General features: G+C 57.3%; 2 protein-coding genes across 4 annotated transcripts; one reads left to right on the forward strand and one right to left on the reverse strand.

Annotated features, from left to right (window-relative positions):
• Positions 1 to 446: 446 nt before the first annotated feature.
• On the forward strand, positions 447 to 2,088 carry CLDN23 (claudin 23). Its single transcript, XM_066186163.1, has one exon. The coding sequence runs from the start codon at positions 473 to 475 to the stop codon at positions 1,169 to 1,171; it is 699 nt and encodes a 232-aa protein (XP_066042260.1). The 5' UTR covers positions 447 to 472; the 3' UTR covers positions 1,172 to 2,088.
• Positions 2,089 to 2,240: 152 nt separating this feature from the next.
• On the reverse strand, positions 2,241 to 15,618 carry LOC136291256 (low-density lipoprotein receptor-related protein 2-like). Of its 3 annotated transcripts, XM_066186160.1 has the most exons (33): positions 15,472 to 15,618; positions 14,873 to 14,992; positions 14,449 to 14,568; positions 14,139 to 14,366; positions 13,792 to 13,905; positions 13,567 to 13,686; positions 13,142 to 13,267; positions 12,838 to 13,044; positions 12,507 to 12,675; positions 12,203 to 12,371; positions 11,772 to 11,997; positions 11,304 to 11,429; positions 10,895 to 11,110; positions 10,362 to 10,670; positions 9,901 to 10,113; positions 9,171 to 9,722; positions 8,554 to 8,769; positions 8,157 to 8,395; positions 7,945 to 8,074; positions 7,413 to 7,591; positions 7,112 to 7,298; positions 6,606 to 6,824; positions 6,192 to 6,375; positions 5,727 to 5,928; positions 5,494 to 5,658; positions 4,984 to 5,184; positions 4,349 to 4,892; positions 4,090 to 4,218; positions 3,804 to 3,911; positions 3,480 to 3,716; positions 2,938 to 3,358; positions 2,573 to 2,711; positions 2,241 to 2,311 (listed from the first exon to the last, which is right to left on the reverse strand). In XM_066186160.1, exons 1-33 carry the CDS (start codon positions 15,581 to 15,583, stop codon positions 2,258 to 2,260), a joined length of 6,681 nt encoding a protein of 2,226 aa, XP_066042257.1. In that variant the 5' UTR covers positions 15,584 to 15,618; the 3' UTR covers positions 2,241 to 2,257. The 3 variants fall into 3 exon arrangements, with proteins under 3 accessions (XP_066042257.1, XP_066042258.1, XP_066042259.1); XM_066186161.1 differs by lacking the exon at positions 13,792 to 13,905; XM_066186162.1 differs by lacking the exon at positions 9,171 to 9,722.
• Between the last annotated feature and the right edge of the window lie 6,180 nt (positions 15,619 to 21,798).

Genomic DNA, 21,798 nt, shown 5'->3' on the forward strand with positions numbered 1-21,798 from the left:
TCGGGCCAGTTACCAAGTGTGAGATCTGCCAGCACTTCATCTTAATTATTTTCATTAATCAGTTAATGAATTTGATAACAAAGTAAGATCGCATGCAGTAAATGAAGGGAGCTGTACCATGCCGCCGCAGCAGCCTGGCCACGGCCCCCATCCCGCCACCGGCGAGGGGCCAGCTGACCTCCAGCGCTGCCGCGGGCTCCCGCGGCTCGGGAAGGCGCTGTCGCCGCGGCCGGTGCCGGCCAGCCCTGCCCGGGCTCCGCCTGCCGGCGCCGCCTCCCGCTGCACTTCCCCGCGGCCCGGCCCGGGCTGGGGCGGCTCCGCGGGCTGCCCGCCTCAGGGGCTCCGGGACCGCCGCGGGAGCCCCCGCCCCGCCTGCACCGGTGCCACAGCTCCTGTCCCGCGAGCCCCGGAGCTCCCGCGGTCCTCGGGCAAGGGGGAGCCCTCTGGAGCCCTCTTCACCCACCTCCCCAGCATGCGGACGCCGACGGAGATGATCGTGGGGCTGGTGCTGTGTCCCTGCGGGCTCCTGCTGACACTCACGGGCACGCTGGCACCCAGCTGGAGGCAGGTGAGCCTCATACCTAACCAGCCCATGGACGTCGTCTGGGAGCAGGGCATCTGGGACATATGCAGGGAGCGGCAGAGCACCCATGACCGCCTCTGCGGGCAGGCTGACGAGCTGGGCTACTTCGAGCAGGTGCCCGTGCGGGTGGCCCAAGGGCTGATGCCCTCCTCGCTGGTGGTCACCCTGGTGGGCTTGGTGGTGGCTGCCCTGGGTGTTCGCTGCTGGCAGCCGGAGCCCCGGCACCTGGTGGCCGGCGTGGCAGGGCTGGTGCTGCTCCTCTCCGGGCTGATGAGCCTTGTGCCCAGCTCCTGGTACACCCAGGAGCTGTGGGCACTGCCTGCACCGCCTGGCAGCACGCTGACTGTAGGCTACAGCTTGGTACTGAGCTATTTGGGAAGCTGTCTGGAGATCCTGGGGGGGCTGGCCCTCGCCCTCAGCTTCCATCACTGCTGCAAGGAGCGCAGGGCCCCCAAACTGCCCCCCACTCCTGTGACAGAGGCTGAGTCGTGCTCCAGTAGAGCTTACAACAATCCCTGGGACGTGCTGGAGGATGAGAAAGATGGACAGCGCTGGGGGAGCAGCCCACCTTGTGACTCTGACTTGTAGTCCCAGCACTGGGACAGCAATCACCTCACTGGCATCAAGAGCCCCTGCCCATACAAGCCATGCCCTTCTCCTGGGGCGCCTTCTGAACAGGCTGGAAAGAAGACTAAAGACCTGTTTTGAATATTTGTAACTTCCTCAAAAGCGTGCTGTGCTCCAGGATCTACAACTGTGCCAAAGCCATGCTGGATTGACGACCAGAGGTGGCTCCAGTCCCTCCATGCCGCTTTTACCTCATCTTCCTGTACCATGCACAGCAGCTTTGGGTAGAGACAGCTTTGGTGTTCCCATGTAAGCAACATACAGGTCAGAAGCATGTGATCTTCAGAGCTGGCAATAGGGCAGGGGAGCACCTGTCTGCTCAGCTCAGGACTGTGCGAACAGCAAAATAAATGCAAAGCAATAGGTTTGTGCTGTGGGATGGTTATGGGCTTTCTGCCAGGCAGGTTGGGCTGAGAGCCAGTGGGCACAGCTCACCCAACTTCCCTGTGTTTTGCCTGAGTCAGGGAGGAAATGTCTGTAAAAGGGCAGAGCTAGCTTTTATAGCACTTTCCCGAAGGACTTTCCCCCCATCATCAAAATCAGCTCTAGAAGAGATTTCTCCTTCCTTGAGCAGAACCACTTCAGGGCGGAGTGGGGAGGGTGGGGGGAGGAAGATCACTGAGAAAAAAAATAGCATTTATTTCCCCTTTCAAAATCAGCTTGGTGTGAGGTGGTAAAACTGGTCTCACTGGTTTGTAAGGGACACTCAGGAGGTCAGAACTGCACTATGAAATCCTTTTCAGCCCCCTGCATAACAAGGTAAGAGCCAAGCCAGCTTCCTTCAGAGTTATTTGGCCAGATTCTTATACCAGGTGAGCCCAAAGCACACTGGTCAGCAAGCTAAACCTTGCTGCAGAGGGGCAGTACTCAAGGGACAGTCTCAGAGAGTGTGTTGGGATTGGAGACTTCTTGATAAACCTCCCAAAAGTTTTCTGTCTGTATTTGTATGTTCCCTAGATCTTAGACACCTAGAAAGAGCAAACCAACCTCCCCTCCCTGGCCCACACACAAACCACAATGGCACAAGAGATGCCGCACAGTATTCCTTTATGACAATACGGTGTTGTGAGATGATCCTTTCCTCAGCAGGGCTGGCACCTTCTGCAGAAATCACAGATCAGTGTATCAGGGGTGAGTCTGACCCAGCCTCTCTAAGCCCACCCCACACCTTAGCACAGGGGGCCCAGCCACAGGCAGAGTGGGACAGCCCTGTCAGACTCTAGGCACCCCTGGTCTTGCCCTTCTCCTTCAGCAGGAGGGCAGAGCTTGCCTCAGGAGTGGGCATCATGCCAGCACTGGGCCCTAAGGCACTGCAGTGTGGAAGAGGGGTCCGTAGCAGGGCCTGTTCCAGATGCTACTCACGTCTTTCCCTTCATAAGCTTCATTCACAAATGTGTCACTCTTGGGGGGAAGCTCTTCCTCCTCATCCTCATCCTCTTCCTCTGGATCACTTTCACGGTGGTACAAGGTCAGCACCCGAGTGGAAGCAGTGCTTGAGGTCCTGGAGAAGGAAATATGTACACAAAGAATGTTATGGTCAACTCCTAGAGATGGGGCAGATCTCAAATTCCTGCCACAACCCCTGCTAATAGCCTGCTGGGGTGATTGGAGCTTTCCATATAACCCAGGAGTGCATCAAGACTCTACACTGTCCCTGGGCAAGGAGACCCTGTCCCTCTCTATTCCCAGTTGTACCTGGCCTGGCCCAGCCCAGCCGCAGAGCTCACCTCCTCCGCCTGTCCCGCCTGCGCATGTAGGCCATGGCGCCCACAGCACCAGCAGCGAGCAGCAGGAGCACGGCCACCCCCAGGGCAATGGGTCCGGCCAGGGGCTGCACCTCGGCCTCCTCGCAGTAGTCACCACGGTAGCCCAGGGCGCAGTGGCACGTCACTCGGCCAGCCTCGATGGCGCAGTCCCCGCGCAGGTTGCATGTCTTGCTGCTGCAGGGCACAGCCCCCAGCACCTCCTCCGTGCTCGGGGGTACCACAAAGGGCTCTCCGTGCTCCTGGGGGCCAGGGGCTGCAGATACGCTGGGGTGGGGCTGCCGAGGCTGGGGTGCAGCTATGGATGAGACTGTTTTCTGGTCTACGTGGGACATTCCTGATGATGCCACTGCAGGGACCTGCGTTCCCACCTTCACTGAGGTGCCTGAAGGGACGGACATAGATCAGCAGAGACTCGGGTAAGGCCCCCTTTCCAAACTGGGGGAGATGGGGCAGCTGCCCTGTGCCCAGGACCCCAGCAGCCCTGGATGCGGGCAGGCACTCACAGTCAGACTCATCGGAGCCGTCGGCACAGTCGGGGCGCCCATCACAGACCTGCTCTCGGGAAATGCAGCTCTGGAGGTCGGGACAGGCCCGGAGCGGTGCGGGACAAGGCGGTGCCAGCGCACACGCTGCCCCATGCACCAGGTGGTATCCGGGAGAGCAGCGGCACTGCCGCCCTGCAGGGTTGGGCAGGCAGAGCTGGGCACAGCCCCCGTTGCTTTTTGCACAGCCATTGGTGCCTGCCCAAACAGCACTGGTTAGCAGAGCCACCACAAGGCACAGCTGAACCCCACAGATGCCCTGGGCTGGGGCCGTCCCAGACCCACCTTCCTGTGAGAACTGGCTGTAAATCCTCATGGCTACCAGCTCCTGCTCCATCGGGAACCACCAGTTCTCAGCCTGCTCCAGCCGGCTGTGCCAGATCTTGCTGGAGCCTGGAGACATATGGGGTCAGCACTGCTCCACTTCCTTCCACAAGGATGCCTGAGATGGGAGGTGGGGGTTCCCCTCGCTTGCCCTTCACCCCCCCGAGGGCCAAGCCTGCACCCCACGGGGACTGGCAGAACCCCAGTGTCGTAGGATGAACTGTAAAAGCACAGCAAACAGACCTACCGTTGGTTGAGGTTGTGCTCCAGAGCAGAAAGCCTTCTCCTATGGCAAAGAGTGAGAGACCATGCAGCCCTTCCCGCACCAGGCGGAAGCGGGATCCATCCAGCTCAACACTGCTGATGGTACCTCTCTCTGCAAGGCACAGATGGAAAGGCTTCAGTGTGGTCACAGAGGGGGCTCCAGGCTGCCCCTCAGGGCTGTGCTTTGCAGACGGAGCACCTGCACCTCTGCTACCCCCCTGCCCCGGTCAGTCCTCACTCACCGTGGTCTGCCCAGTACAGCCTGGTGCCAGCAGCCCCAAAGGCAAGGCCAGCGGGAGCCCGGGCTCTCCTCCAGACCGCTCTGCGGCCGGTGCCGTCCATGGCCGCACACTCCACCACGGCGCCACGCCCACGGCTGCCAGCTGCTGTGACAAAGCACATGGTGGAAGCCCGAGGACACAGTGCCAGCCAGGCAGCGCCCTGCAGCCCCTCGCTGAGTAGTGCCAGAGCCCACTGTCCCCTGGGAGCTGCCACATGGATGCTGGGTGGCTGCCCCCCGATCCAGTAAAGGTTCCCACTCAGCCAGTCCAAGGCCAGGGATGTCACCGTGCCCTCCACAGCTACTGCCTTCTTCCAGGACAGCCGTCCCCAGTCCTTCAGGCGCAGCAGTCCGATGGAATTGCCTCCCGTTTCTGCAAAGTACAAACTCTTGTCTTTCACTGCATAGTCAACAGCTGTCAGGCGGCTCACCTTGGCCAAAGGCAGGGCCCGGTGAGGGGGAAGCCCTTGGGATCCAGCTGATGCGGGCAGGTCCTTCAGGTAGACCTGGAGGAAGGAGGCAGTACTAGGATGGGAAACCCTCTTCCCTGACAACATGGGGAACAGCAGACCCAGGGGTTGCTCCAGAGCATGGTACCTGTACCACGGCTGCCGGTGACACCAGGAGGGCAAAGGCGGAATCGCGGATGGGCAGGCAGGTGGTCTCATTGGCAGCCAGCATCAGCCCGGCCGGGCAGCGGCACTGCCCAGTGTGCCTGGCGCTCAGCAGGCACAGGTGGGAGCAGCCACGCATCTCACACGGGTTGGGGGCTGCGGGGCGCAGGGCTGGGTGCATCACCTGTGGGACAGCAGCCCAGCTATCAGCACCCTCAGCCTCAGCTCTGTCCGCACCCGCCCGCAGAGCTGAGCATGACTGACACCACACCATGCTCCCAAGGCCCACACACAGCCCAGTTCAGGGCAGGATGGAGTGGCAGAGATGCTCCAAGAGGACCAGAGACATTGACCACAGAGACTGCTGCCCAAGGACCACTGGGGTGGGGGTACAGCTCACAGTGCCTCCTCACCACTCAGAACAACAGGGCTGTGCAGGATGGGAGATCAGCAGAGCTGGTACAGCAGGGTTTGGGGCTCCCCAAGAAGGTACCTGGAGGCCGTGGGGCTGCCCGTGCCGTTTGAGCAGCACAGTCCTGTTCTTGCCACTGGCCTTGTCCACCTGCTGCACAGACCATGTCTTCCTCTCCGACCAGTAGAGCTGCCCCTCACACACAGCTGCAGCAAAGGGACTCCGGACCCAGGGCAGCTTCAGGACCTGTCAGAGAGTTTGTCAGTGCCCAGCCTGGTCCCCATCAAGGCCCCATCACCAGTGCCCCACCACACCTTTACACTGCTGCCATCCAGATGTGCAGAACCAACACTTCCCAGCTTCTCATCCAGCCAGAAGATCCTCTGGATGGGGAGGTCGAGGGCCAGTGCTGTGGGCCAGCCCAGTCCCTGGGCAAGCAGCACGTGCCGCCGACTCCCATCCATACTGGCCTTCATCAGCCGTGAGTGGCTCCCCACCTCTGACCAGTACATCAGCCTAGTGGAAAGAGAGGTGCAGGCCCATGGACCTGACACAGCATTGTCCCAGCACCAAGGCAGCCCAGAAAAGCAGCCTGGAGCTTCCTATTTCATCATGGGTGTATTGAGAGCTCCATGCAGGGCAGGGGCAGGTGTCTGGGCTCTTCTGTCACACAGTCCCCACAGCACCAAGGTGAGGCCATCTCACCTCTTTCCATGGAGGAAAATGGGGCAGGGCAGGGATGGCAAGGGGGTCCCCATGTCCTCTTGTTCCAGACTTACCCTGCCAGAGGCTGGAGCACCAGAGAGTGGGGCTGGTCCAGGTCTCCATCCATCACCACAGTGTACTCTGGTATCCCTTGCCAGGCAACCCCTAAGCGAGCGGCCAGCACCTGTCCTGCTACCCCATCTGTCCAGTACAGGTTCCTCCCAAGCCAGTCCACTGCTATACAGTCTGATCTCACACCTGAAATGCATCCAAGAGGTAGCACCTCTGTGGGGTGACAGCTGCATGGCCCTTTGGAATAATGCTCTCAGCCCAGGTCCCTCCATCCCAGGAGCTCTGGCTCCTCCCAGCCTTGCTCCCAAACAGCACTTCTGCACATAAGGGACCACAGCTTGGCACCCCCCACTGCAGCCTGGAGACTGCACAGTGACAGAGGCCAGCCCTGCTTAGCCCACGTTGTCACAGCCCACCTTTCACCAGTGTTCCTTTCTTTCCTGAGTTGAGGTCCTGCCAGCGGATGCTCTCTGTGGCAAGGTCCATCCAGAAGACTTTCCTCTCCACCAAGTCATAGTCAAGTGAGAAGACAACTCGATCCTTGTCAGTGGCCAGCACCACCTCCTCATGCCCACTCCGCAGGCCATAGGACAACACCTCAGACTGCACAGCCACCAGCAACTTGGGCTCTGGTCCTGGGGCAACACACAGCCACATGGACCCTGTTCAGCACTAGTGGTCCCATGGTCCCGGCATATGCAGGCAGGGAACACAGCACTAGCAGACAGTGGAGCTTGCTGAGACTCAGCTCTACCACACAGGTGGTTGCACTCTGATATTGCAGATGGATTTTATGACCAGCCATTCACAGGACTATGAGGTTTCCCATGGGCAGCAGACAGGGGGACAAGTATCCACCAGCCCCTGGTGTATCTTAGCAGTGCAGGGATCTTCAGCACTGCTTGGCCACCCCACAACTTACCAGTGAGTTTGCAGACGTGGCCATCGGGCTCCAGCAGGTAGCCAGGCAGACAGCCACAGCTGTAGGACCCCGGGGCATTGAGGCATGTCTGGCTGCAGGCTCCCTTGCCCCACTCTGTGCACTCGTCTATGTCCTTGCAGGACAGACCATCCTCAGCTAGCTGATAGCCTGGGCCACACCAGCAGCGCTGTGGGGAAAGGGACTATCACCTGCCCACCCTGGGGACACGAGGCTCCCTCCTGCAGCTGGAGCAGGGCACCATGGCATGACAAGCCCCTGCCCCAGGGCTGCTGGCACTCACAGGGCCCTGGGGCGAGGGGTAGCAGAGATGAGTGCAGGACCGCTGGCAGGGCACAGAGCAGTTTCCCCCCTCATCTGAGCCATCCGCGCAGTCCTGCTGGCCGTTGCACACCAGGGATGCATTCAGGCAGGATCCCAGCCCACAGGGGTACTCGTGACTCTGGCAAGGAGCAGGGTGGCCTGTAGGGACATGTGGGGAAGGCTGCCCTGAGCCTTGTCCACCAGCTCATTTTGCTCATTTGGGGCAGATTTAGCTGCTCCCAGAGGCTGCCCAGAGCTCACTGCAGCCACATCCATAGTTGTGCCAGTAGCCTGGCTTCAGGCTATATTAATCCAAAGGCCACTGGCCCCTGCAGGGAGAACAGCTACTCAGGACCTGGAGCCACCACAGCTGCTGGGAATAGGCAGCCATCATATGGGGCCCCTCACCTCAGCACAGACACAAACCCATCAGTGCCCAGCACATACTCTGTGCCGGGCACCCACCAGCCACCCCTGGGTGAGACAGGGAATAAAATGAGGGTGTTGCTCACAGCCAGCCTCGTCACTGCCATCTGTGCAGTCAATCTCTGCATCACAGCGCCAGACATTGGGGATGCACTCATGGCCACGGGAGCAGCCCCACTGCTGGTCCTCACACAGCCCTTCCTCCCAAGGGCAGCCCTGCAAGGCAGAGAGTGAAAAAGGCCTATCCACCCTCCTGGACATGAGTGAGGACAAGCTGTGTCCCCACTGCTCCATTTACCTGCTCATCTGAGCCATCCCCACAGTCAGCAGCACCATCACAGCGCCAGGCCTCCGGCACACACTCCCCGCTGTGGGAACATGTCACCTCACCCTCACGGCAGAGCAGTGGCCGGGGCACAGCACAGCCCTCCTCATCTGAGCCATCCTGGCAGTCGTGGTCACCATCGCAGCGCAGGGCCAGGGCCACACACTGCCCACTCTGACAGGAAAACTCAGCTGGACCACACTCCTTCAGCACTGTGGGCAAAGGACAAGGCTGAGCAGAGGCACTGTCCTCATCCTCTCAGCATGTTGCCCTGGGCAGTGCCTGCTCCTGGACCCAAAGAAATCTGGTGCAGCCACCTGTGGGGACAGGCAACCCCAGCAGTCTATCCCATCCAGCCCCAGGGTCTTACCGCAGCCCTGCTCATCGGTGCGGTCCAGGCAGTCAGCATGGCCATCACACAGCCAGCTCCTGGGGATGCAGCGGGTGGCAGTGTCACAGCGCAGGGCACACTCCTGCGTGGGGGTCCAGCAGCCCATCTCATCCGAGCCATCAGGGCACTGTGGCACCCCATCGCAGTGCTCTTCTGCCCTGACACACACGGCTCTGCTCGCACAGTGGAAGGCCCCTGGAGAGACAAGGGGCTTTGCACTGCCTGCAGAAGGCAGCCAGGGTGCCCAGATGCTCTGCTAGCCCTCCAGTAACCTAGCAAGGCCCCACAAGTGACAAGGTTTAGTCCCTCCTAGACAGTGCATCTCCAGCAGCCTAGGTCCTGAGCAAGGTGATTGCGGCAGACTCAACTCAGCCACATCTAGGCCATTATGAGCAGTGAAATCAACTCTATCCTATTCCAACAGCACTTCAAGCTCAGTGCCAAGTTCAGAAGGAACCACTCTGTTACATCACAAGCATCAGAGCCCAGGACACAGACTTTACCAGGACCCTGTCCCAAAAACCCCACTAGGAAGCAGTCAGAAGCCCTGGCACAGGGTGACCCAGCTGCACAGGGGACAGAAGAACGACTCCTACCTTGGGTGTTGCAGAGCTGGGCGCACCCATCCTCATCAGAGCCATCTGCACAGTCCTTCTCCCCATCACACAGGTACTCCTGGGCCACACACCCAGTGCCATCACGGCAGGGCACATGCGTGCGAGAACAGGACACATGGAGAACTGGGGTAAGGGGATGTGCAGGGCTGGACCGGAGAGGTGGGGTAGGTGTCACTACCCGTGCAGAACTGTTTGAGTGTGGGGTGGTAGTGGTTGGCTGTGGGGCAGTGATCTTAGTTGTCAAAGATCGAGTGGTGCTGGTGGCTGGCTGCGCAGTGGTAGTCTTGGTCAGTACGGTCTGGGCAGTGGTTGGTGCAGGGGTGGTCTTTGATGTGGACTGTCTGGTGGTGGTTTGTGATGCAGTAGCCTTGCTGGTTGGTGCAGGAGTAGTGGTGAGTGCAGTAGAGGTCTGGCTTGGCAGTGCTGTTGTGGTGGAGGTGGCAGGCTGAGCAGCAGTGGTGCTTGTGGTTGTCCTTATAGTGGTGGTCACAGGTGGAGGAAGTGGCATGGCAGACCCTTTGCTTGGTGGCACTAGCAGAGGATTTGGAATTTGTTGGGGCTGTGCCCTCCCCACACTCCAGGCACCTCCCAGATCACCCCACATGACCACCAGAAGCCAGGCAGCCTGCCACAGCTCAGAGTAGCATGGGCCACCCAGCCCCATCAGGTACAGCAACAGCACCAGGCACAAAGCCATGGCCACTCTTACCAGCCTGCAGCTCTGAGCCCACAAAGGCCACCACTCCCTGCACGCCTGCTGCCGGCATGGACAGCACGAGGGCCAGCGTCCTCCGGTCCCACAGCAGCAGAGCTGTTCCATTTGCAGACACCAGGTATGGCTCAAAGGCAGCCACGAGGCCATGGGACCAGCTGGGTGCCAGGGTGACTGCTTGCCGCTTGGTCAGACTCAGCGCCTGCAGGCCTGTGAGGTAGAAGCATGGTAGGACCTGGAGCCTGCCCACATCCCTCATGGCTCACCCTGCACCCCACAACCCACAGCTATGGCAGGAACCTCATGGCTGAGGGCAGGGACTCAGCCACAGGACGGAGTCTTCCCCATGAGCATCCCACTGCCCAGGCAGGGACCTGCTGCATGTAGGACATGGATGATTCACTCCTGCCTTACACCCAGCACCTCCATTCTCTGCTCCAGATACCACCAGGGCTCACCCAGGGCTGAGCTCCAGAGAATGCTGAAGGCTCTGTTGTCCATGGCCGCAGGCAGGTCTCCAGGCCACGTCTCATTCCAGGCATCCCACGGAGCACCCCCCTCCAGGCTCAGTGCCTGCAGGGGCTGCCCGCGGGCCAGCCAGTACAGAGCACCACGCTGCCAGTCCAGGAAGAGGTGCTGGATGCTGCTGCGAGCACGGTGCAGGATGCGCGGGGACATGTCAGATGTCTGGATCACCCCGATGTCCCTCCGGTTACATGCGAGCCAGTACAGGTCCCCCGAGCGGATGTCCACATGGGCAGAGCAGACTTGGCAAGAGCAGGCAGGCAAGCAGTTATGAGGCTGTTCCCTGACCCTGCACCTCTGCCTGAGTGCCACTAGACCCTTAACCCAGGGCACAGCGGCCCCACTGCCTCAACAAGGCCTCACTGTGGGCACCGCCAGATCACTGTGCTCTACACCCAGGAGATCCTCAGGCCTCAGGGAGAACCAGGAAGGGGAATGTGCTCTCTACCACCCCATAGGGCCTCACCTGGCAGTCCAGTCACAATGGCCTCTCTCCTGCCAGGGTGGCCCACAACACGCAGCAGAGTCCCATGGTCATCTGTCCCATAGAGCACTGACCTCTGCCAGTCCACATCTTGCAGGTGGAGGGGCTCCTGCCATTTCTGCACCTGTTTGGTGTGTGCTCCAGGGCCCACATGCACCAGGGAGATGGCCTTTTCTGATGCATACAAAATGGACAGCGCTGCAGGGTATAAGGGCACTGTGTGAGCACAGCTCCAGGGACACTGGACGGGGTCACCAGAATGAACCACGAAAGAAATGTTACAACACTGGTGTGTGCTGGGAACCTCATCCCACCAAAGCCACAGCCCCTTAGGCCGTCCTCCAATTCCCACATGGATGTATATCATCCCAGAGAGCCAGACCCTGCTCACCTGCACACTTTCCTGAGGGCAGGAGGAAGAGGCCCTCTGGACATGCACACTTGTAGCCCCGATGGTGCACAGGGGACAGGAGGCAAAGATGACTGCACAGGCCCAGAGCACATGCAGCAGTGTCCCCTGGAGCAAGAGGATGTTAAAAGCTCAGGCAGTCATGACCCCCAGTGTCTCTCCCAATCTCCCAGACTGTCCTGGGGCTGGAGGCAGGGTAGTGATGTCATATGAGTTGAGGGGGCTCAGGTCTACCCAAAGCCATGGGCCTTGGCAGCTTTCCTTACAGTTTTATAGGTCCCCTTTGTACCAACCCCACAACCCCTCATCACAGGACCAGGCAAACCATTAGGCAGGACCTGGTGAGCCAGGACCAGGACCCAGCGAGCATTCCCTAGCACCCGGGGATGTAGTGGGGTTTGCTGCCATGCTGCCAGCCCTGCAGCAGTGAAGCACCTGCCAGGTACTCACTGGGAGGCTGCTGCAGTGCATGCAGCACAGTGAAAGCTGAGATAGAGGCACGGAGCAGCACTGCATGCTCCTGGGGAGAGGCCCACGTGGCTGACACCAGTTCTGTGCCATCAGTCCAGAAGAACCGGCTCTCAAACACGGCCAGGCCCAGCGGCTCTGTGTGGCTCCGCAAAACAGCGTGGAAGGAGTGGCGCCCGCTGCCATCCACCCGCAGCGTCTCGATGGACTGGGGACAAGGCAAGGCATGGTGGCCATGTAGCATCCCCACACCCTGGCCCTTCTCCTCCCAGCCCAGGCATGTATGCCAGACCTAGGCACCGCTCCCTGCTCCCTCCCATGCTTTGGCCATGGACACCAGGGAGCCAGGGACACCCTCCCACCTCATCATCTCCCTGGGTGGCAGAGAGCCCTGCTGCCCCTCTCATCCCTACCTCCTTGTACTCGCTGATCCAGTACAGCCTACCAGCCACATGGTCCAGGCTCAGCCCCACAGGCTCCTCCATGGACACAACTGTGAGCTCCCGCCGGTTTGAGCCATCCATGCCAGCCGCAGCAATGACTGTCCGGCCCCTCTGTCCACGGTTGACCCAGTACAAGGACCTGGGGGCAGGCACTCAGCACCCACTTCACAGCATAATACCAGTGCTGCCATAGCCCCACAGCAGGCATCACATGGTGAGCATCAGCACTGCAATCCCAGAAGCCTGGGCCAACCCTGGCTCATTCATTGCTCACCTTGCAGCTGGATGTACTGTCAGCTGCTCTGGTGCAATGTCCTTCCCCAGCACTGTCACGTAACCCCGGCCATCACCCAGCCCTGCACAGATGGCTGGAGGATGGCTGCTGGCCCAGTACAGTTGCCCTGTGAACCAGTCCATGGAGATGCTGTTCACCTCTCTGGCATCTGTAGAGACAGAGCAGTTTTAAGGCACAGCTGCTCCAGGCTGTGAGGTAAACTCAGGCTGCCCCTTCCTCTACACAGGAAAAGCAGTACTGAGGTGGCAGGCTAGCTCTCAGCACCCATCTCAAACCTGCTACAGCACCTGGCACGCTTGGTCCTCCTCACCTGCATAGAGAGGCTGCGTGCCTTTCCCTGGGTGGTGAACACGGAGCTCTCCATCCTCTGTCAGCCAGTAGTAAGTTTCTCGGAGCAAGTCATACACCAGGGCACGGGGTTCGGTCTCAGTGGAGAGCAGGGGCCGGTAGGCCTGGGTCCGCACATCCAGAAGGGCCAGATCCTGCCCCACGGCCACCAGGATCTGTGTTGCATTGTCTGCCAGGGTGAGAGGAAGCTCAGTCATTGACCCAGGACACGGCTAGCTGGGGGCACTGCCCAGCCCAGCCTACCTGGGCTCCCCTCCTCTTCCTACCTGCCACTTCACAGGCAGTGCCATGCTGCAGGGTGTAGCCCTGGAGACAGGCGCAGCTGAAAGTGCCTGGGGTGTTGGTGCACAACTGGCTGCAGGGGCTGTACTCCAGGGAGCACTCGTCCACATCTGCAAGGATAGGTGAGGTCAGCAGCCTGCCACAGAGCTGCCCCAGACAGCATTGCCACTGCTCCCCTGGGACTACAGGCAAGCTCTCTAGATACCAGAACATGGGCCTCAGCCCCAAAATGCACCAGCTGCTGCTGGGACATGACCTAGACACAATCTTTATGGGATCAGGTATGACACACAGGCAAGAGGAGGACAGAGGCAGGTGCTCCCCCAGAACCACGGGCTTCATGGAGACACTGCTGTCAGCGGCCAAGGCCACACGTGATGGAAGCACATGTACCCTGACTTCCTCTTACCAGCACAACTTTGCCCATCTGCCTGCAGCACCCAGCCAGCCCCGCAGGAGCACTGCACTCCCCAGTGCGTGTCTGTACACGTCTCTGCACAGCCCCCGTTGCGTACAAAGCAGCTCCGACCTGTGGGGATGCAGCAAGGTGTGACATGAGGCAGGACAGCTGTGTGGCTCCCCTCCCCCTGGTCCCATCCAGATGGGCAGCAGCCAGCAGCTGTGTGTAACTTACCACACGTGCTGGGCTCATCCGTGCCATCCAGGCAGTCATCCTTGTCATCACACATCAGGGACTCCAGGATACACTTGCCCTCATCACACCGCACCATGCCAGGCGTACAGGGGGCTATGGCACACACAGCTCATGTAAGCAGGGCGGACCAATACCCTGGGCACAGGGGAAACTGTGGGTCCCAGACTCATGGGGAGGCCCTGCAGAGCATCAACAGCTTCCTGGGAAGATTGCCACCACCCCAAGGGAAGCTGGGGCCCAGGAAAACAAAGTACTCCCTAATTCACACATGGCCCAGACAGCTCTCACCTCACTGAGGAGTGTTCTTGAGGAATATTCTTGCTTACCACAGATATCTTCATCCGAGGAATCACCACAGTCATCAATCCCATTGCACTTCCACTCAGCCATGATGCACACCCTGTTCCTGCACTGCCACTGCCCGGGCAGACAGGGCTGCTGGGGACACCCCTCCTCGTCCCAGCCATCCTCACAGTCTTGGTGCCGATCACACAGCTCCCACTGCGGGATGCAGTGGTGGGTGCCAGGACACTGCACCTTCTTTGTCCCGCACACTGAGGAAACAGTGCAGCACTCACTAGCCTGCCCTGCATCCCCAGCCACCCCCACTCAGCCCCCCTGGCACAGAGTACCTACCACAGTCCTGCTCATCAGAGCCATCCAGGCAGTCAGCAGCACCATCGCAGCGCCAGCTGCTAGAAACACACCGGCCATCGTCACATTGCCAGACATGGGGGTCCCCGCCACAGGCAACATCTGCAGGGACAACACACAGTCACTGGGACCTACTGCTGTGGCAGAACAAGGGTCCACTTCATCCTGGAACAAGACAGGTGCTGGCAGTCACCAAGGAGCATGGGTTCCAGGATGTGTTCTCATGCCACAGATATTCCCAAGGACCTCCGGAGCACGTATGTCCTTGCAAGGTGCTACACAGGAAGAGCCAGCAAAGACTGAGTTGCCTCTGGCCTGTCCTGCCCCACCACTCCCCAGAGCACCAGGGCCCCTTGATGCCTGTGCTCCCCCGGACACCCCACGACACCGCATGGGTGTCACTCACCGCACTGCTCGTCCGTGCCATCAGGACACTGCTGCTCGCCATCACAGAGCCAAGGAACAGGGATGCAGCCGAAAACGCAGGCGGCCTGGCGTGAGGCTGCACACGTGGGGCTGGCGGCCGCTGCGGGCAAGAGGGAGCCGGGCCCGGGATCAGGCGGGGCGGCAGCCCCAGGCATCCACCTGCACAGCCCCCCTGCAGCTCCCCGCCTGGGGGTCCCGGCGGAGCCCAGCGCGGGGAGGGACCGGTCCCATCCAGGGGCACCTCTGGATCTCCTCTGGGGCTAGAGGGAAAACTGCACCTCTCGTCCCCACTCAGGTAAGGCAGAGACCTCCCAAGCTCGCTAGGCAGCGGCACAGGGCCCCTCGGGACGCAGGGGTCCCCATGCTGTCAGGGTGACAAGTATGCCACAGGCGTCAAGGACACACGACCGGGAGATGAGTAGAACGGGGACATCCTCAGTGGCAGGGGACCCCCGCCCCCCACTGCCCATCGCGGGGGGATGAGCAAGCTTCCCTGATGCGGCGGGCACCCACCGCAACCCCTTGGGATGAGGCAGGGATTTCCCCCCCACCGGCCCGCCCCCCTCGGTCCTGGCTCACGGGCGCGGCGTGTCCCGGCGCCAGCGGCGCTCCCGGCCAGCGGCAGCAGCGACGACAGGAGGATGCTGAGGAAGACGAGCACCCGGCGGAGCGGTGGCGGGGGGCGGTCCATGGTGGTGGCGGCGGCGGCGGGGAGGGGCGGCTCCGGGGGACCCGGCCGGCGGAGGGAGAGCGGAGCCGGGGCCGCCGCTTTTATGTCCGGGCGCGGGCGGTCATTGGGCACCGCGGGTACCGCCCGCCGCCCGCAGGGACCCCCGCCCGCCCCGCCACCGAGGGGGCTGCGCCGCGCTGCCCCGGGGAGCCCCCGGCCGGGACACGGGGGTCGCCGCCTCGGGCGGGACAGCTGCGGTGCCGGGCCGGGCGCTCTTGGGACCCACCGCCCGCCAAGGGCCGAGGGGCGCAGGGGAACCCCTGGTCCCCGCCCCGCTTCGTCCCGCCGAGCGGGGGTTGTTGTGGGAGCCAGCCGTGAGAACCGGGCCCGCGGCACCTGCGCCGGGCGTGGGAAGGCAGCGGCAGCCTTGAACGCGGGGGCACTCCCCGAAAACAGGGGTCTGCGCGCACCCCCCAGCCGGCCGGCCTCGACCTTGAGCGCTGTGAAAGATCCGCTGGAGCACAACAAGGAGAGGGAGAGCAGCGGCCGGGGGAGGAAAACAGCCCGGCGAGAGGATAAGGCACCTGCCACTGCCTGGGAAAGGAGTCCCATCCACCAGGCAAAGCGGGGCAATCGCCCAAATCGCGGAGATGGCCCCGGAGCACGGGAATTTGTACCCAGGGAAACTGCAGGAGTGCTGCCCTTCCATCCCTGTTGGCTTTGTCTCCCGGCCAGCTGTGTGCGGTGGCATGAGTGTCTATCCACCTCCAAGACTGGTCTGTACTCCAAGCACACCCGTGGCCTGTGGGTGCTGTGCACTCATCCCCTCCAACTTCCCCATCAAACCTCCCTGCATGAGAGCTGAGTCTAGAAAGCTGCTGCAGTGGGTACACACTTACTGACACCACTGTCTTTCTGTGAGGCTTCTGGCATGTACACGTCTTCTGGCTTGCTCAGAAAGTGAAAGCTCCAGGATGATCTGTGTGCCGTGGAAGAGATGGTACCAGACACAAGGCTGGCAGAGGAAGGGCTCTGACGTAGCCAAGTCAGCTGGAAGCTCAGGGCAAAGACACCCCCAGGCAGATGGAAAGACCAGGGTGTTGCACAGCTCTGGCTCAGGAGGCCCAGAGCACTGGCACAAGGGAGATACCCCAGGCCAATGGTATGACATCTGTCCTGAGGTGTGGTGCCTACCCCCAGCTGTCCACTCTCTCTGGGCAGCATCCCAGTAGCTCTGGGCAATTTACTTCTTCAGGCACTCCCCAGGAAAAAAAGTGTGCAGATCCCAGGAATGATGAGCATCCTTGTGGTAGGAACACCAGGCAAAGTGGTCCTAGTGGTCAGAGGAGAGAGTAGAAAGGACAGAGCAGTATCCAGCTCACCCCAAGACTATCCAGAAGCTCCCATGCCCTCCTCATAGCCGTGGGCCAATGCTGAGGTTTGTGTTAGGTCCCTTGGGATCTGCCCTGTACCCCAGCTCTGCCACCCCACAGTGTACCCACGTCACTAAAGCAGTAACTCCTCACACTGGCTGGCTGGGAAGGGCAATGGCAGCAGAGGGACTGTGAAGTTTGTCAGTACAGTAGAAATGTCCAGTGCACTTGAGCATTAGCTTGGGGAGCTGGGGCAGCAGTGAGGGAGAGGACACCTGGTGTGGCCAGTCTCTTAAAATGCAGATTTTTTTAGAAGCATGATTTAAAGTCAAAGGATTTTAAACACAAGTGTATAGATAAAATAACATACTGGTTATAGATATGTATATATAGACAACAGCCTATATATACAGTGTATATAACTATATTTATATGTACCTACAGTGACTTCTTCTCTGTGAGGTACTGTTTATTTTTTCCCTCGACTTCTGGAGAGATTTTTTGGATATTTGCTGTTTTTTCTTTACAGTTGCATTAGTAGGGAAATCTCCTTTTCTCACTGATACTTAGATTCTCCTTTCTCTGCCCCCAAAATCTAAGGGGGGCTTGATGATAGGAGAAGGTTAGTACCAAAATGACAGGGAGCAAATCTGTGCTTACATGAACAGCAGCATGAAAAATACTAAAAAAAAAAAAGGTGCAGCACCATGTCCCAATGACACCTTTAACTAATCCAAGTACAGCAAAAACTTCTTTTTCAAACATTCAAAGGCAGTTTCACATTAAATAGTATGATTGATTTTACATTGTTCATAGAAAATTACGTGTATCCTTTCTGCTATATGATTGATCACATTCTGTTCTTGTTATTGGTTATTCTTATTCCTTTCCAGTCACTGTTAAGCACCCTTTTCCTAAAGATAAAGGACATCATGCTATTTAAAAAAAAAAAAAAATCTGTGGGATGCTGCCTCATATCAGTTATCAAGCTTCTGCAATATTGTTTCCATAAAGAAAGGACAGCTCTACTTGCCTCTGTGCTGTGTGGCCTGACTCTACTCAAAATTAAACTGCCTGCAATCTGTTGACTAAAATCCATGCCAGTGGGAAAACTGGATTTCATGAAATACCTTTTTTTTTGCAAGGAAATCATCTTATTAAGTGCTTAAATGTTAAAAAAAAAAAAAAAAGGAGAGCACTACAAACTATTTGTCAAAACCTGAAGCTTTTCCTAGGTAACAAAAACCCTTTTTCAATCTCATGCTCCCAAGAACTACATCTCCTATTTCAGGGTCTGGCCCACAGCCACACTGACAGCAACACTACCATGACACTCACAGACTGGTGCCCTGGTCTGGTGCCCAGACTCCCTGGCATATCAGGTAATCTCAGTAACTCTGTCCCAGGACAGCCTTGCAAAGTGGGTGACAGACGCCCTGCTAGAGGGATAGGAAATGGCTGGAGACATTTTCTTTCCTTTGCCATTTTTTGACTTTGCTCTCTTAGCAGCACTGTCTTTCTTTTGATTAAATGTCCCTCCAACCTACACCCTCATGGCCAGCTCAGTGCCCAGCAAAAGCAAACAGGGGTGGTGGCAGCACCTTCCTCGGGGGCATTTTAATGAGCAACAGAGTGGTCTCACGAGTGGCACCGCCAGCCTCCAAGAGCCTCAGCATAGGCAGGAGGAGCCCCAGCGTTGAGATCTGTGTGTGGGTAAGTCCTCCCACATCCCAAAGACCAAACAGCCTTGAAAAATTCAAGTTTACAAACTTAAGGCACCACTGGGGAGAACTGGAAAATATTAGCACCTGCTGTGATATAGCCTGGTAAGATGCTTAAAGAAACAGTGTTGTTTACCACAGTATTCTTTCCCTTAATTACAAAGTTTGAAAGGAACAACATTCAGGCAATTTGGAGGACTAATTTTTTGAATACACTAAGGAAACCATTTCTTGCTCTCTGCAGTAAGAAGAGCTACACTGCTTTCAACACCCTAGGCTGGTTGAATTTGATGTGTTTGCCTTCATGCTTTTTATTTCAGAACCCAACCAGGGAGGAAGATCTTTTTAAGAAGCAAGGAAAGCAAGCAAGGATAAGGAAATTGGGACAGTTTTGAGCTTTCATTGATTTGGGGAAATAAACCCACAAGGTACTGTCTACTCCCCTGAAAGGTTCCAAAAGTTTTTGCTTCTTTTCAAAAAACTCTAATCTTGTGATTATATCTCCCCCACATCCTTGTCACCCTACTGTTCCCCAGCCCGCTGAGAATTAACTTCCTCAGATCTGTGAGATCTGGGGAAGATGGAGAAAAAAATCACGGTCTCCACTTAAGAGATGCCGCAGTTCCCTCACCGTCTCCCGTTCGGGTTTCACCCTTCAGGATCCGCCTGTTGTGCCTCTCCGTGCCGCCACTGGGGAGCAGCAAAAGGCTGCAGGAAGGTTCTGCTCTCCCAGGCTCTGCGAGTTATCCACGAGTCCTGGAGGGAGCGGAAAAGGAATTCAGGACGTCCCCACCTGCAGATGCCGTAGCCCATGCTCAGCCTAACAGCAGCCCTGTCGCACATCCCAGCTTTCAGCCACACAGCTTGTCACCAAACCCAGCTCAAAGCTTCCTTGTGCCTTTGCTGGGGAGGTGGGACAAGGTTGCTGCAAAAAGGCCAAGCCCAATTTTAGCCAAGGACAGGATGGTGGGGGGCAAGTCTCCTCACTGGGCAGCTCTGGCCTGGCTCTGGGGTTCTGATCCTTCCACACTGGAAGGAGGAAGGAAAAATCACTGCCAGTGTGCATCAACAAGACAGAAGCATCTCCCCAGAACTGCAGGCATCCAGGACTCTGTGAGATAGCTGTGCTAAGAGGATATGAGAGACCTGTCACTTGGTGACACACGCATTCATCTCTGTGTATACACACATACCTATTTAGACAGATGCCTATAGAGATTCACACACACCTACATGGATGTTGAAGGACTGTTTCCAGTCCTTTGATACCCTGCTTCACTGAGGTGTCTCCTGCCAGGCAGGTCCGTGAGGTCAGTGTATCCTGAACATGATATTTAGAGCAGTGTGAAGTGCTGCTGTTCCCCACTGCTGCAGGGCACGGCCAAGAGAGTGGGAAGGTGAGCAAACCATCCCTGAGCAGTTGAGTGTCCACTGCACAGATGGGGGAGATTGTCTGCAAAGATTGAGTCTGTGGCTGGGAAAAGGGCAGCATTCACTGTTGCTTATAATGACTGGGATTGAATTCATCATTATGGAAGCCTTGTCAGCTATCATGAGCAGTACTGCTTTCAGGAAAGATGCCACCTTGGACTGATGTGTTTCTAATTTTTGTGACCAGGATCTGGCAGTTTTTTCCTTTTTCCAAGGAAACAAACAGCTGGACACACCTTGTTCTTATCCAAAGAAAGTAGAACTCTTCAGAAATAAAACAAACAAACACACACCCCCACCAAAAAAAAACCCCACAAAAAACACCCCCCCCCAACCAAAAACAAACAAAAAACACCCCAAACAGCACTTTCCCTTCCTGTTCTATTTTCCATCCTATATTTAGTAAGTCCAAGTTCTTCCTCGTCCATACCCTGTCTGTGGTTCTGTACACATCCCTTCAAAACAAGAGTGAACAGCCCAGGCAAAAGTGCTTTCTCACTGTATCCCCTAGCTGACCTCATTATCTATCAGAGTAAAAACTCAAATAATGAGAAAAGGCCTTCCTCTTCTAGAAGCAGCAAACCCAAAATTGCTTTGTCATCACAGATCCCCATTAGCATCACATCTCTGTTTTTAGCTGCTTTGTAAGGCATACCAAGAAAAATGATTGTCATCTCTCTCTAGATGCATATAACTTCACAAGAAAACATCTGATTCATCACTGCTTGGAAAACTAGCCTAGCTTTAACACACCCCCAGAACAGTTCCTCCCCACCCACCTTTAATCAGATTTCTTCAGGTGTTTTTAGAAGGGAGTTTGGCTTTCTGATTTCCACCTGCCTGCAGATTTTTCCTGATTCTCTGTATAATGAAGGCTGCATCAGCACTTGACCACTGACACAAGGCTCAGCTGGAGCAGAGCGCAGGTATATCATGGCTTCTCATCCAGCCCATCAATGTGTGTTCCCTCCATCAACATCATGGTGCAGGTTGGGGTCTAGGTGCACTTGGTCATCACTCCCAGGACTTGGTGTTCTGGACCAGGATGTCCCCATTGTCTCATGATGTTTCCCTGGAGCCACTGATTCCTGCTCTCAGTGTTTGCATTAAAGCCTCACCTACTTTGATTGCTCCAGTGCAGCCCCACTGTGATGTGAAGCACATGCTAAAGTCACTCATGCAGGAAGAAAACAGCAAACCTCATCCTCAGCCAACACTTTTCAGGATCACTTCTTTAATGACTGAGCAGTACTAAGAGCTGCAGGGAGACAAAGCTATAAAACAGGCCAATCTGCCCTCCTCTCAGGCTATCACAAGAGATCGATCTTACTGCCAGTGAGCAGTAAAGCATTATAACCCTGGGACAGCCTGTGCTCCACACATTATTCCCTTTCTTGTTCCCCGAGGAGTTTTGAACAAAATTAAAGGGAAAAAAAAAAAGCCACAATGAAGAAGAAATTATACTTAAGGAAGAGAGAACTGGGGAAAGGTGCAGTTCTCTCTGAAACCTCACCCGGGTTTCAGTGATCAGCATTTCTTAAGCCAGACATGGTGTCTCCATCTAATAGTCCTTGATGGCTTTTTCTTCAAGGTATTCTTTTTTGAACTCTTGCAAACCTCAATATCCCGCAATGGAGACTTCCTTCTCTCAGTTCTGCACTGTGGAAAGAAACCAGCTCCCCTTGCTTCCTTCTAACAGGACACCCAAGAA

Source organism: Chamaea fasciata, unplaced genomic scaffold (assembly GCF_029207755.1).
Source record: "Chamaea fasciata isolate MVZ Bird 193981 ecotype frontalis unplaced genomic scaffold, bChaFas1.0.hap1 SCAF_6, whole genome shotgun sequence".
NCBI lineage: Eukaryota > Metazoa > Chordata > Aves > Passeriformes > Sylviidae > Chamaea > Chamaea fasciata.